At 38.8% G+C, this 16,045-nt stretch overlaps 1 protein-coding gene across 7 annotated transcripts in view; it reads left to right on the top strand.

The window, feature by feature from the left end:
• Positions 1-16,045, top strand: part of ppp1r9a (protein phosphatase 1, regulatory subunit 9A) — a 70,047-nt gene that overhangs the window by 22,422 nt on the left and 31,580 nt on the right. For all 7 annotated transcript variants that reach the window (XM_038288715.1, XM_038288720.1, XM_038288716.1 and 4 more), the window contains exons 3-4: positions 11,437-11,569; positions 12,174-12,294. In XM_038288715.1, coding sequence (XP_038144643.1) covers positions 11,437-11,569; positions 12,174-12,294 — 254 coding nt within the window. The remainder of the gene's footprint in view (positions 1-11,436; positions 11,570-12,173; positions 12,295-16,045) is intronic.

Below are 16,045 nucleotides of genomic sequence, written 5' to 3'. Positions count from 1 at the left end.
ATTTGTCATTCTTAAATAAAACACATTAGAGACGTTCGTCTTTAATGACATTTCCATGTGCGCTTTGTTGGATTTTTTCCAGCTTTGAAACATTGACTTACATAAATGTCTGTTTTAGAAAATGAATTTGACACAAAAAAAAACATCACCTCCCCCTCAGGTGAGGATGGAGAGATGATACGTCTGAAGATGACAGACGAGCTGACCTTGACGAGGCTTTAAATTCCTCTCTTCTCACATTTATTGCCATGTAGAGTGGACGTTTCGCTTGGTTTCTCTTTTTTTCTCACTTTCTCTCTTTCTTCCCATCTGACCATCTTCATAGCTGTCAATCTCTGTATGTTATTGACGTCAAAAGCGAATGCCTCTCAGAATTTAGATGCTTTCTTCAGCACCTGTCAGCTCCTGTGTGTGTGTTTCTGTGGGTGGTCATAGGTAGAGGTAATGAAATGTAAATGTGCTGAGCTGTTGCAGCAGAACGGAAAGTGTGTGTGCGTGTTTGGAAAAGTAGTTAATCCAATGTGAGCTGTGTGGGGCTCATCCTGCAGCAGCATTTGGAGCATTTCCCCTGGGTTTTCCTGCCTCCTTTTGCCCCGGGCAGCATCCACTGTCTGGTAGGCGACAGCACTGGCACCAATACAGCAAAGACCCAGTTTAATACCATCAGAGGCTATTGGTGGGGAATGGGCACCATGCCGTGTCGTCTTAGGCAGGGACTCAGACAACCCTGGAGCAAATTACTCCTGGCCTCATCCAGTCCTGAGCTTCTCTCTCTGTTATTTCTTTCATTTTCTTTGTTTCTTTTCATATTACTTGTTTCACTCTTCAATAGCCTCTCTGTCTCCTGCTCCTCCAGTTCATGAGTCGAATGAGTCATTTCGTATCTTGGCCTGTCCCTCTGGATATTGCCTTCTCCTTATTTACTGCTGCTCTCTTGTTTCCTTTATAGTCCACCATCTCTCCTTCTTATCTTTCTTCTGATTTTCTCATCTCTTTGGATTATTTATAAATATATATACATTTTCTTTACCTTTTCTCTCCTTCCTTCATCCTTTACCTTATCGTGTCCATTAAGGGGACCTAACAGCTACATCACTTCATGTCGTCCGTCAGCAAAGCTTCAACTCCAGCCATGATTCAGCATGTTTAAATAATAAATAGCTTGAAATATTTAGTATTTTTACCTTAATGGTTTATTCTTTGAACTATCAAGTCAATATTTTAAAGCTGAATCAAGCTGTTCTCACCTTTTATTAACTTCATTTACACAATGTAAAAAACTTTCCTGCAATCAATGAGTTTTCTGTACAGATATAAAGAGATGCTTTGCTTTAAACCTGAGCTGTCTGGTATTTTGATCGTGCCTGTGCCTCCATTACTAAAATCAGTCTCTTCAAGATTGTTAAAACCTTGAGATAAAACAAAAAGCTGGTCTGTTTAGTGGTGGCACAGAAAGCAGCCACGATTTCTGCTGTTGAAGCTTTGCTGACTGAATATTGTGCATTGTTGAGTTCTTGGATTTGAAAACCCTCACAAGCCTGTTGTTTTTGCATCAGTTTATTTATATCTGATTCTTCACTCATTTTGTCACTTTAAAATGCTAAATTTCAGCTCTTGAGGGCCTGTGTCATGCAACAGTTTGAGCTTATCATCTAAGCTCTCGAGGTTGACTGCATTTGTGTTGCAGTTTAGTCAGTTGATTCAGGTGTGTAGGGCTGGAAGGTCAATTTAAATATTGCAGCAACAGTCCTTGAGGATTTGAGTTTGAAAACATTGCTTTATAGCATTTTTATTTGAATTTTATGCAATTAGAGCATCACACAGTTTATTTGTTTGGTTGTGTAAAGATCCACATTATTCTCCACATAAGTATGGACTACGCTCACAAGCATTACATTTACATCACTCTTCAACGATCTTTACAAAGAAAACACCATGATTGCCCTTAAGACACAATGTTAAATAAAACACTAAATTTAAATCAATCACTTCACCAGTTGTACAATTTTATGCACATTACACAGATACATTGTTGAATACACTGAGATACACACTCTTAACTTTCAGTAAATTCACAGATAGATACAGAACAAACACAATAGATGAAAACCCTTTTTTTTCCCCCCAGCTTTTTATTGTCATTACACTTTCACAAGTACAGAGCAACGAAATTCACTCTCTACATTTAACCCATCCCCTTGGGGAGCAGTGGGCTGCCATTGGGCGGCTCCCGGGAAGCAGTGTGGGGTTAAGGGTCTTTTCTCAGGGAGCCAAAGTGGCAGACTGCGGGAGTGGGGCTCGAACTCAGAACCTCAGAATTACAAGATCTATGCCCTAACCACTAGGGTCAGCAAATATAAGCCACTCACTATCACTATTCATTATCTATAATATATCAGAAATTAATATCTTTGCAGCAGGAAACCTATGCCAGAAAGAAATTTCTTTGCACACAGCTGTTTTAGTGAAAGTATTACTATAATGCAGTGAGGATATAAAAGTAACAATAGATTAATGAACTTAGATTATGTATGTAGTAAGTGGGTAATAACTCCAGATCTTGTTAAACAAGAGAGGAAGGATGCTGACTAGTCTGTCTTACTAGTCGTTCATCCATGCCATCCATTGTTTAGCTCTATCACCAAAAAAAAAACTTGAGTAAATTACATTCTAGATTTTTGGTGAGATGTGGCACAATTAGAAAAACATAATGAATCACTTTGCAAAGACACTGTGCACGTGTAAATAAACTTCAGAACAGAGGATACCCTCGCAACTAAAACCGGAGCTTTCTAGACATTTGTTGTGTCACAACAATTTCTGTAACAAGCTGGATTGTTGATGCGGAACGGCCAAACCCAGCTGTCATTTTTGCAGTTGAAGCTTTTCAAAACTATAAATACCACATGGATTCTGGAGGTTGTGGACTTAGCAGCACTGATCCATGGTTTGTATATGAAAACAATGAAAACCCTGTCAAAAAGATAGTGGATGTGGCAGCAAAACATCCAATCATTCAAGCATAGCCTGAAATGAACTTTTCACTGTTTGATTCATGGCATTGAAATGTGAAGAACAAGATCATGCAATGCAAAACAACACAGGAGCTCTGCATATATCCATGTGATTGTATTCCAGAAATGAAATATAAAGAGCAAAAATCTGTCCTTGCACAGTGATGAACCATTGCTTCACAGGAGAATGTTTGCAGGACTAATCTTAGATGGAGCATTGTTTTATTTAATGATTTCCAGGTTTTCTCTCCAGAAAAGCAGGTTTGTTGTGTTAACTGGTGAATATATACCACCCTGAGGTGGGATTGTGTTCTACATGGTTGTCTGCCTCAGGTGTCTTTGTTTTGGACTCTTTCATGAGGTTTACCCAGGATCCCTGCTGCTGATGTAGAAGTCAGGTCTGTGAAAAAGTAGTGCGGCTGAACAGTTTCCTTCAAAAATACACTTGAATTTTTTGATGGAACCACAAGCTTAATATTTGCAGAGGAGAATGAAAGTTATATGTGTTTTTAAACATGATGGCAGCATGATTTCATCAAATATGGGGAAGCTATAGTTAAAAGAGTTAAACGTGAACTTGAAGAAATCTTTTTAATAGACTTTAAAATCCAGATTTAATGTGGAACTTTTAATCAGTGCAAGACTGATTATAGACCAATTAAAGTATAGATATACATTCAATTGAGGATCTGAGTTAAGACTTTAATATTGACGTTAATTAATCCTCTTCTAGCAATTTGAATGAATTTAAGTGCAAAGAAGAACGGGCAAAGTTTCAGTTATTTTTGACATTACATTTAAGAGTTGTGACTTTTCAGGATCTACGTATGAAACATTTTTTTATTTTATTAACTCTGCCTTCTGCGGTTTGTAATTATCCAATTTTGGGCTAATCACATAAAAATCCTAAGAATATACCTTAAAGGTATAGTGGAGGATGTTCTTTTGCCGAATGGATCTTCAAAATCAGTGGTCCTCCTAATTATCAATATTTCTGGCTGGTATGGTTACATAAGGCCATCCTATGTGCTCGTCCCCATTTTCACTTGGTGAGTCTGACATAGTGGAAAAATTGCAAATCTTCTTTTGGAAAGTAATCTTGTATGAGTGATGCAAAGAGTTACTTTTAAACAGAGTGTGCACGAGGAGAAATGGGCTCATGCATGCTCTCGCACGCATTTATTAGGCGTCCCCTCTTGGGAGAGGGTATAGGGTTGTGCATGTTGTTGTTTTTTAAAGTAGATAGGGTGGGTCTTTTCAAAAATTTGCAAAAAATCCTCCACTATACCTTTAACTTATGCATTAGGATTGTAAATCAATCTCTAGGTAGGTAGAATTAACTTCTTAAAATACTGTTCATTGGATTTAAAGCAGCTTTTAGCAAGATTAGAAAAACATAAAGGTATAAATGATTGCTTGTGGTAAACCTTCTTATTTAATTCAGTGACGGAGCGTTACCTTTGTTCGTCTAAAGCCTGTTCAGCAGAGATAACATTACCGTATTTCCTGCGAAGAGCAATTGTAACTTATTTTGAACTCGTGTTGTTTGGGGTCATCTTTCACTCGGTAATTAACAGAAACACATCATGACACACTCCAGGTTTGTGTTTTAAGCCCTGCCAAAGTTAAAAGCGTGTTTGATGTAAATACGTCTCAATAAAATGTAATTTTACTCTCATTATGTCTATGAAAATCTCGATACTAGTCTACATTTTAAACTGTGTTCAGTGGAGCAATTTGTTTAATTTTTGTCCAATAACATACGTGAATTATCAGGCTATGTTTTACCATATATTCTCTTCTTAAGACGTGGATGATGTGAAAAAAAAAAACGTTTTATGCTGTGGAGTGGCCACGCAGTGTTGTGCATTGATGCACCTAATATATGCAAGTAATATATTGACACTTAAAATGCTTCAGCTTTTAAGTACAGCCATTAGTTGCCAGCCATAGGATTTAACACTCTGCCTCACAGCTGTCGGACTAAAAGTTGCCAGCTCTGTGTCTGGACTGGCTCTAATTTCTCACCTCCCAGTGGTAATAAAAGCAGCAGGCCGCAGCATCCCTTCACACCGCCAAGGTTAAGTACCGTCTCACTGAAGCATCTCCTGACTCAAAGTATTACTTCCTTTGATGGCTTTCGCTGTCTCTTTCTCAATTATTTCGGAGCAGAAGGCACTCTTTTGCAAAATAATTTACTGTCATTCGGCATTACAAATTACATTTTACATATGACCTCCTATAAAATTTGTGCCTCTTGAAAGTTGTATCACATGCAGCAAAATTCTATTTTGAGAAGTCCAGCTGCGGCTTAAAGATGTCTGAGTGACTGCAGCATGTCAACAGCTTTAGGGATAAAGCTTTTCTGCCTTATGCATGTGCATGTGTTGATGGTTATTACTCTACCTGAGGGTGAGAAGTGAATAAGCGGTTCCCAGGATGTGAGGGTTCCTGCAGGATTCTTGTTTCACTCTACCGCATGTTGCCCAGCCCTTGAAGAGCTTAGATAAGGATCCTCCCAGCATTCCTAGCAACCTGTTTCCGTCCAGAGCACAACAAAGCACAGAAGTAGGTTAACATGCCTTTAGTTGTGCAGCAGTAGGAGCTGATCAGCAGCTTTCGAGCTTGCCTATTCTGCTTTAGGGCTCTTAAGAAAAAACATCTCTGCTGGGCTTTTTTATTGATGCTGGAAGTGTTTAGGGTTCCAGGTTAGGTCCCTGATGATGTGCACTTATATCAACTTACTTCGTTTGTTTTTCCTGGAGGTCTAGAGGTCAGTTTTAGATTCAGGTACTGTCGTCTCGGGACCTCATCTCTGTTGGCAGTTTTCTCATTGTTTATTGTGTTGTCCAATAGGGCAGACTCTCGTAGCTATGCCCACATGGTCATAGGTTAGGACAGTGGTTCTCAAACTTTTTCTGTCATTCCCCACTTTGGACAAGGGGGAATTTTCAAGCCCCGCCTGTCCCCATCGCCCCAACACAATGCTAATGAAATATGAAACAATCTTAAAATGTTCCAATTTTATTGAAGTAACAAGTAGTATCTAAATACAAACTATCTACATCAAATAACAGCAAGCTCAAAAATAAAGAAAATAAAAATGCAGCTGTGTCAAAATTTGTATCAAGCTCAAAGATAGAAAAAATTAAAGTGCCACTCTGCAATCTGTTAATAAAAGAAAATAAGTGAAATCCATCTGGCAATACAGGTCTATTTATCCCTGCATTAGTGGCTTCAATGAGCCTGTTTTGCATTGCACAGTTTCTCAAAACGGGGTTGCAGGCTTGATACTGCCACTCTCAAGTCATGCTTTGTTTTCAGTGAAGCAGCAGCTGAAAAGCCCATCTCACAGAGATATGATGTGGCAAAGGGAAGAAGAATGCACACAGCACACATAGTGGGGGAGAACGGGGTTGGGAGGGAGGAGGCGCCCCACGGCAGCAGGACAAGAAAAGGAACGATACGTGCTTTCCCGTAAACCCCAGATTCCACATACTCCGTCAGCGCTCCGCTCCGCTCTGCCCCGCTGACGTACGTCGTGCGGAGCGCTTGTCTTTCATGGAAATCAATGAGAGCTGTTCCACATCCACCGCTACTCCTCCGCACGTCTCCGTCCACGTACGTCTTCTCCGTCCGTCACCGACAAATTACGGAGCCGAACTATTTTTTGCTCCGCTCCGGTCCGGCCAGGTCAAGATCCGCAATTGCAATCGCACCAAACAGGAAAAAGAACCTCGACAAATTCCGGTTCGTCAAATTAAAATATAGTAGCAACAGATTGGTGACTAGAAATTATAGCACAATTCTTATAAATATCTAAAAAATAAAAAAAATAACACCGTTTATTTAAATGATTGGATCCAAACTATTGGTTATTCACCAACCAGGAAGCAGATTTCTCATCTCCATTAAAATATTTATTTTATACCGAGGGACTTAAAGTTTAATCAAATCCATTCAAAAGAAACTTCTTATTACATGAATGAAAAGAGATGCTGAGTTGTAGAGAACAAGTTCATAAAAAAAAAGCAGTTTTGAATTATCCTTATCTCTGTTACAAAAATCTACAAAAAAAAAAATATATATATATATATATTTGGGCAGAAACTGAACATATGCTGGATGATGGTGGGATTTTTTTAATATGTCATACTAAATTAAGCGCTCACAGGGTTCATACAGGAATGAGTGACTCTAATTTAATGCTATTTTAATGCTATTTGAAATGATTTTAATGCCATCAACAAGAACCATGTACACAAGTTATTAGTGTACATGAAATATGGAGCTGTAAGCACAGTTCCATGACTCCTGTATGTATGTAAAAACACACACACACACATATATATATACGTATATATATTCTCTAGCTTTTTCTCCGCCTCGAGCTTCCTTTCCGAACATACGGCTTTATAAACAGTTCCACGCAAATTAATAGCGATATAATATATCTGACAAAATTGTTTTTAGAAGCATTTTTATTAAAGAATCATAAATGCAACGATAAACATATTTAATTAATTTTAGTGCCAATTAAGGGCTTGATTAAAAAAAGAATTATGAATTGTAATTATTTTTAATGATCCGCGGAAACCCTGGTTCATCTGGCGCATGCCCTCTACGATCTCCAAGGAACTCAGAGCGGAGCGGAGGGGACAGCGGCGGCTGTAGGCTTTGCTTTGTGTAGGCGGTCTGGAGCGCAGCGGGGCGGAGCGCTGACGGAGTATGTTCTCCAAAAGTCGCTAGATTTGTCGCTAGTCGCTTTTTTGAAAAAGAGTCGCTGGAGGGGTCTGAAATATGGCGTCAAAGTCGCTGAGTTGGCAACACTGGGGCGCGAAAGTTTATTCCGTTACAAATAATATGCCGACGTCACGTCAATCATCATTTTGGTACTTCAGTTCCAGGGGAAATTTTTCTCATATCTAATGTTCTTTTAATTAGACTGCATGTAGGCTAGTAATGATTACTTTGTGGGTTTGATTAGTCTAAAAAGCGGCAACATACAGCTATAAGGACAGTTTTCTCTCACACGTTATAGTCACACACACACACACACACACCGGAACTTGGCGCGCCCCACCTGTCACGTCTCAATTCCCCACCAGTGGGTCGCGCCACACACTTTGAGAACCGCGGGGTTAGGAGAACATAGAGAGCTGGACCGCGGACACAGCCTTGGGGGATGCCATTAGAAAATCCTTGATCTGATCAAAGGAAAGGGCTCCTTGGTTTATTGTTTTTTAACCAGTTTTCTTAGGATGACTTAGTTGAATTCATAACTGTAAACCAACACAAAGAAAATCCTGATGTAGCTGTACCAGGTTTTGCAATGCAACATGGCTTATTAATTGTTCTTTTAGTCCTCTATGCTGATTGATCTGACAGATGAGGTTTGTCCTTAAGGAAGGAGCTCTTACCAGTTTCCTGAAACTGTTCATGATCATTTGGGTGTGAGCAATTTAACTGAACCTAACTACCCACTATCCTTGGACCTAAACCCCAGCCCTCTTGCTGGTCAGGTTGCAGTAATGAACCAGGGGGCATTTTTTTTAAGCCATGCTTTCATATCTGAATTTTGGAGGTGTTTTCACTTCAGAAATGAATACATTTACTACCCTGATCAGGCTGTTATCTCTTTCTGCATAGCTGGATTGTGTTTGGAAGGATAAATGTGTCCTCCTATACTCACTCTATCAGCTATAAGGTCTCATGGGTAGATACTTCCTGTTTGGTGGTGCAGTCTTAGTCCCTTTCCACTTTTCCATTTGTTATTTCTCTTGCGCATGCTGTTTCATTTATCTTGTCACTTCCTCTATATCACTGAGTTCCTCCTTTTATATCCTTTGCATTTTTTTCATGTCTATCTACAATTAATTTAAAGCTTTTTCCTGCCCTTTTCCTCCTTTTTTCTTCATCACTGATCCCAAAACTCTCTGATCCATCCATGTCTGTCCCCATCTTCCCACATGACCTCCTGTTCTTTCTCAGGTGGGTTATCTACAAGGTAATGTGTTTGCAGACAGCACACGGTGACTTAGGGAGGCCATTAGGGAATGCCCTGACTGCAAAATAGCAGCGTTGGATGTCCATGACTGTACAAGTGCTGGTGTTAGCATTTGTCAGCAGCATTTTTGTGTCTGTGTGGGTGTGTGTTTGTGTAGGTTTGAAGGTTATGATGAAGAATGAGAACTGATTTACACCAATAATGGAGACTTCTCTCTGATGGAAGCAATTTTTTACAAATTGATGAACAAATGTACAGACATGGGGTGAGTCTTATAGCCATCATTAGCATAGATGTCATGTTGAATTTGAGGTTTAAAACACGTTTAATATTTGTTTTTCGAGGGCTGAATTGATTCAATGATATGAAACACCAATTGTTATTGTGTAAATAAGAATTGGGAATGAAACTTTGCATTTAAACAAATACAGTAATCCAAATACATTCCAAATTATACACGCAGGCTTAAATGATCAAGGAATCCCCACTGAAATTTCCTTAAATGGTCTTGATCAAATTGTATCCCAGAGGCTTCCTGAATCATTCTGGATAAATATTTGAAATGTTTTAGCAGAATTGTTCTTTTGAACTGGTTGATTTCCCTGCAGGCAATTCTAAGTACGCTAATTACATTTTTTATATATTGAAAAGAGTTCATCTTTTTGCAGAACCTGGATGTTAACTTGATCTAATCAATTCTGATCCATTTTAGATAATCAAAATCTGACAAATTTTTGTGCAGGTGTTAAAAAAAAATTTTGTTTTTGTTTTAAGGTTGAAATATTTTGGGACAATTTTTCATTCACTGTTTAAAAGTTTGTGGTTTTGGTGTACATCAGTACCGAAGGTAGTGAAAAAAATACCATAATGCCTCAGACACCATGCGTTGCAGTTATTATAGAAAATACCTTTTCTGGACCAAATGTACATGTCATAACAGTTGAAGAGCAAAGTATCAGTAAGCTGCAACTTATTTTGGGTTAACTGGATAAGATGGGGGATGTTTTTTGTGACATCAACTTTTAGGTGTATGGAATATTTACTCTTTTATTAATGTTATGTGTGATCGTGTCTCTGTGTGGGACTTTATTTACGTGCGTGCATCTTGTGTGCATGGAAGTGTTATAGATGCAGGGCTGTTGATCCCATTGAATTATTGATGGCATGGAGGTCAAGGATATCTCTCGCTCAGGATCACACAGAGGATGGAAACCGACCCTGGCAGCGTCACGCAAAGCCACTCTGCCCACTGGCTGGATGAACAACTGGCACTCTGTCCCATAAACAGGGACCCATTTATAGATGCAGCAGTTTGTTTGTTTTGTAGTAAGATATAGTCAAGCATCTGCTAAAATTAAGATATCTAATACAGAAAAAAGGCTCTTGCTTTGCTTGTTCTGCAATGTCTGCACTCCAATTTTTACACACACATCCCAAGTAGCTAACTCAAATATGGCCTTCGGGTTTAATCAATGCACGTGCTGCAACATGATGCCTTATTGATCCCCTAAGCAGCGTTCTAAATAACCCTTAATAACTGACGTCATAGATCTCTGGATGGTTGGTTAGCTCTTTTTAAAATCCATAATAAATAAAAGTGGCAGCAGTCAGTGCCAGAGTTCTTGGATTCGCGTGATGATGTGAATCAATGACAGCGACAATGACATACAAAACATCGGCAGGGACTTGCGTGCATGTTTATCTGTCTGCTCAAATAATTTGCACAGCCATTTTCTCTGATCTTCAGAAATATTAGCCAGCTTTTTGCAAAGAACCATGACACATTTGAGTCAGTTTTGCACAGCTTTGCCCCCTCTGCACTTATTCCTGCTTGTTGCAGAGCGCGTGGTTGGGATCAGATGGGAAGTGACAGCTGACTCGGGGAAAAGGAGAGGCAGCGATCCTCCATCGCCTTGTGATGTTTCTCTACCCCACAGCTTGTTGCAGTTTATATCAAAGGGTGACCAGCTTTAAATCTGCTTCATCGATGGTGAAACATCCGTCCCTCTGTCCATCACCTTTTTTAAAGCTTAAAACTACAGTAAAAGAAATGATGCTTTGAGTTCAATAAAATCTGACATTCTGAGATGAAAAATATGAAATCTTTTATTGCATTTTTTTTGTTAAAGCTGAAAAGAGTTGTTTTGGTATCTCTGGACATGTACAGAAACCAATGCTCTTGTTGGCACCCAAATTTTTTCACTAAAGTTCTACACATGGTTAACTATGACCATGTTTGCATGACCCCTAACTGATGCCAGTTTCTAAATATTATTATCAAAAAAAAAATGTTTTGAATGATCATTCAGAATATTTTATGCCTCCCTTACAAAAGTTATATTAATTCATAAAAATATGTAGGCCGTCTCCTGTGATATGACCACATATATTAACTCCAAGACCTCCTTTTTTTAGGTGTTCAACACCTACTCCAACGAGGACTACGATCGCCGTAATGAGGAAGTGGATCCTGTGGCCTCCTCGGCAGAGTATGAGCTGGAGAAGAGGGTGGAGAAACTGGAACTCTTCCCTGTGGAACTGGAGAAAGGTGGGAAAGAACGTCTTAATGAGGAAAGCGTTCTGTCGGTTCCTCATTACACCCGAGAGACAGAGTCACCCACACACGGGTTGTCATCGGGATGTCGTCTATTATTAAACATGTCCCTGCTGTCTGCCTTGTATTCACGTTGCCTTTTTTCCAGTTATTTCTTTCCAAAGTGATTTACTACCGTACAAGAAAATGCACAGAAATTTCCCAGAATTCATGCATTTATGAAGAATTTGTTCACCGCCTTCTTTTCTTCTCGTTTTGTTCTGTTGTGATTATTTACCAAGATGCATATAATAAATGCTAACAGCTCAGAATACTGTTGGATTCCTTCATTAGCTTACTATTATGCAACTTGAACAGCTTGTAAATAATTGACTAAAGCAGAGGGAAGGATGAAGGAAAGTTCTTATCTAGCCCATTCCTTATTTTCAGTTTAAAGAAATAAATGTAGATGTCTTTTTCTCCTCCTATTCGATAAATTATTTATTTCGGTCCATCTTAAAATATTTTCACACATCCTGCTTTACAGTTAGTTGTTGGGTTTTATTTGAAGCTGAATGGAAGGAGAAAAAAATTCAATGTTTTTTCTTTATGGTTCCAGATGAAGACGGTCTTGGGATCAGTATCATCGGGATGGGTGTTGGTGCTGATGCTGGCTTGGAGAAACTGGGCATCTTTGTAAAGACCGTCATAGAGGGCGGAGCTGCTGAGAGAGACGGAAGGTAAGAGCTGCTATCCTTTGGGTTTTTTTGTATTATGAACACATTTAAATTTATCTGGTCTTATATAAGAAAGGTGGAAAGAGGTACATAAATATTAAATTAAACTACATTGATAACCAATTAAATGTTAGCCAACTATCAATTATATTAAAGGCTTTACTTTGACTGAGCAAGTCTAAATAAAATATATGCTTTAATCCACTCCACCCCCGTTTAAGTATCCTACAACCTCTTAACAGATCTTCGTCCATAATTCCTCTTTATTCAGCTCCTGTCCAACATCCCTCTCCATTAAATCAAGATATCCAACATGATGCTGCCACCATCATGTTTTCTGCATGTCGGATATGCAGATGTGCCAAGCAGAGAGAGTTGTTTTAGTTATTTTCAGATTATATGTGTTGTACTGTAAATATAAATGTTATTGCAAAATAAAAGGCATCTAAAGACAAAATAAAAACATTTAATATGAGAGAACATGTAATCATATGATGTGAAAGTATCTGTCCGTGCGGCATTTTACCCTTTACAAGATTTTGGGAAATAACCTCCTAAAGTAACAACACAAAATTCTAAATCCTGAATTTGTTTTGTCACTTCAAAGTTTTTTTTTACTTTTTATCTTAGTAAGAAAAAAAATATTCCAAGTGTGTGGTTTCATCTGAACAACACACCTTCCTTTCTTCGCTCTTGCTCCATGTAGCTTATTGGGAACATAAAGCTGGACTTTTGTAAGACTATGGCCTTCTTTTTTGATTTTTCCATAAAGACTATATTCAAACCTCTACAGCCTTTCACAAAAAACTTATAGCTACAGCATATTGAGCTTAAATCAAGTGCTCACTGTATTTACAAATTGGTGACCTTCTAAGTAAAGGGGGGAAACCAGTCACTTCGGTCATGTGGTTTGTTCCATCAAATAAATCCAGATATAATCCTCACTTTAGAAATTGTTATGAAAATTTCTAATTAGCAAAAAGTAAGAGGCTCTTTCAACAAGAAATAAAACATCAATCTTATTTTTATAAGTTTAGAAGGCATATCAGCGTTCTAACGGTGCAATTGTTACATTAAAATAAAGCCGACCTCCACAGTTTGTTCCAGTCTCTCCTGCACTTTCGGTCACGCTCTGTCCTTGTCAGATTAACAGCAGGGGTTTGGATTAGATCTGCTGGGACCTGGGTCTTACGCAGGCATGCCTGTGCATTTCTGCTTTAGCTCCATCATTTCAATGTTGCTCTGTATATGAAACAAAATTCCCATTTTCCCTTCTTCATAGTGTGTTTCTGCTTCTATCTCTGAATGGTGTATCTGAGCGTGAACAGTGCAGAATAAGCAGCAGGCCCAGGATAGGATATGACAGCTTTTTAGTGCGGAGGCTGTGATTTCTAGCTCTAAACCACAAGCTTCAAACCACCAGAGCGTTAATGTGGTTCCCGTTCCTTCTAAACTGATTAAAACTTTCATATTCCTCATCTTTCAGTGCTGCATTAGAGCCGGGAGCAGTCTGAAGTATGATTCTGGTGCTTTAAAGGTGTTAGCAGTAGGTGTGTTTTCTTCCCTGATTAATTTATGCCTTTAAGCAAAAGCCAGAGTTGCAGTTCTCCAGAACATGACATTGAGATTTGTTCTATTGCAACAAAGGAGAGAGAGAAGCTGAGCGGAGAAGCAGAAAAGAAGCTGCTTTTCTTAGGGAGGACAATTCAAACTCACAGTACAGCCATCTCCAACTAATAGAGAATAAGTGGAAAAGACAAAAGGAAAGCTGCATTCATGCATGAGTGGGTTTCTGTGTTCTGTACATTTGAGCCCTGTTTAACTTGTTAACTATAAACTCAATAATTCTCACTTGGCAGCTCCACTGTTTGGTATAAGATAAGGAAATAAGAAATGCCTTTATCTTCCCAGAGAAGGGACATTCAGATGTGATGGTGACAAAACCAAGTAGACAGTTAAGATATGACTAATTAATATAAAAAGGGACAAAAAAAAGTTAAATTGTAAGGTAGACGAAAGAAAAAAAACCCACCTCTAAAGAAGATAATCTTATCTTTTTCTTATCTAAAAGATGAGAAAAAGTACTGTACAGTTACCACTAAAATAAGCATCTTAAGGTAACAGAAAAATGCGAAGAACTGTGCAATAAACATGACTGTAACGATCAAACACTTCCAGAGGAGGTAAAAACTACACAAAAAGTCATTAGCAAGGCATTTCATAACATCTGTAATACACAGCTAAGGGGGTTTGAATTTCAAGTAAACAAGAACCATGTTTGTAAGCACTTATTAGAGGAATTATAGAGTTTTTTAATGATAATGCCTCCTGTGGCCAAAACGCAGAAATGCATCACTGTTCTGCACCTACTTGACACCTACTTCTCGTTTTTCCACCTTACCTTGAGTTGCCTTTGGTGTATGAGTTGAGGTGGATGCCTACCGCTTCTTAGTATCTACAAAATCCATCTTGATTTTATGGATACTCAGATTTACTTCCATTGTTTGCTAAGTTGGACCCATTTAACATGGACAGGCTTGATAGTACATCTGCAGAAGAGCGCGGGAACTTTAAACCTGAAGTAAATTCAGGAAAATAGGCTACAGGCTTATAGATGCATCAGTGTTAACTACTGAGGTGTCAGTTTGGTCATCATAAAATGTTTTAGTCATAAAGGGAATTCCTTTATTGTCATTGCACTAAGCCACATAGTGAAAAGGACCACAAAATGTAATTGTTTGGCTACCATCTTTCAGTAAAAACATACAAAATGTCTCTTTAAGGCCTGTTGGGAAGGAAGGATCTGTGGAAGCACAACTATGTGCATCTAAGATGCAGTTTAAATAACGTATTTTTTATATTTACTGGAAAAGTTGCCTTTTTCAAGTTAATTTTGAAGGAGAATAGTCTGCCTATTATGCCTCTTTGGATTAGCAATTTTGACCATTTTGTCAAATATTAGACAGTATGGTTATCATCTATGTATGTCATCACTGCCTCTACACATACTGGAGGGCTTGTATCCTGACATATCTGTTATCTCTTCCTTGTTTGCTGATATGAGCCTAATGGTTTAATGCACTAGCGGGCTCACATCCAAGCAAGCTAGGTCATGCATCATCTGTGTTTGGGGTAAATGAGTTTCTCAAACCCTGAATGTTTCCTGCTTTTATCAGAATTACCTTGACCTTTATCGTCACTTTTATTGGTTTCACAAACAGCCTAAGATACAGTGAACAAGGGATGTGAAGAGTCACAAGCATCCGAGCTTCTCACAAAGGAGTCGGCCTGTAAAACCTCCTCTGAACCTCCAGATGACCTAGCTGTGTTGGACTAAATCAGCTGTCGACACATGTTAAAGTAAATATTTCTATAAGCCTTTTATTTGAGGAACTTACCGTACAAATTTGAACAGATTTTTTGGTCTCCCACTGGCTGCTGAGATGGAAGTACACTATATTGCCAAAAGTATTTGCTCACCTGCCTTGACTCACATATGAGCTTAAGTGACATCCCGTTCCTAATCCATAGGGTTCAATATGACGTCGGTCCACCCTTTGCAGCTAGAACAGCTTCAACTCTTCTGGGAAGGCTGTCCACAAGGTTTAGGAGTGTGTTTATGGGAATTTTTGACCATTCTTCCAGAAGCGCATTTGTGAGGTCGCACACTGATGTTGGACGAGAAGGCCTGGCTCTCAGTCTCCGCTCTAATTCATCCCAAAGGTGTTCTATCGGGTTGAGGTCAGGACTCTGT

The sequence above is a fragment of the Cyprinodon tularosa genome, unplaced genomic scaffold (assembly GCF_016077235.1).
Source record: "Cyprinodon tularosa strain WSP-4 unplaced genomic scaffold, ASM1607723v1 ctg26, whole genome shotgun sequence".
NCBI lineage: Eukaryota > Metazoa > Chordata > Actinopteri > Cyprinodontiformes > Cyprinodontidae > Cyprinodon > Cyprinodon tularosa.
This window is presented reverse-complemented; position numbering and strand designations above follow the sequence as displayed.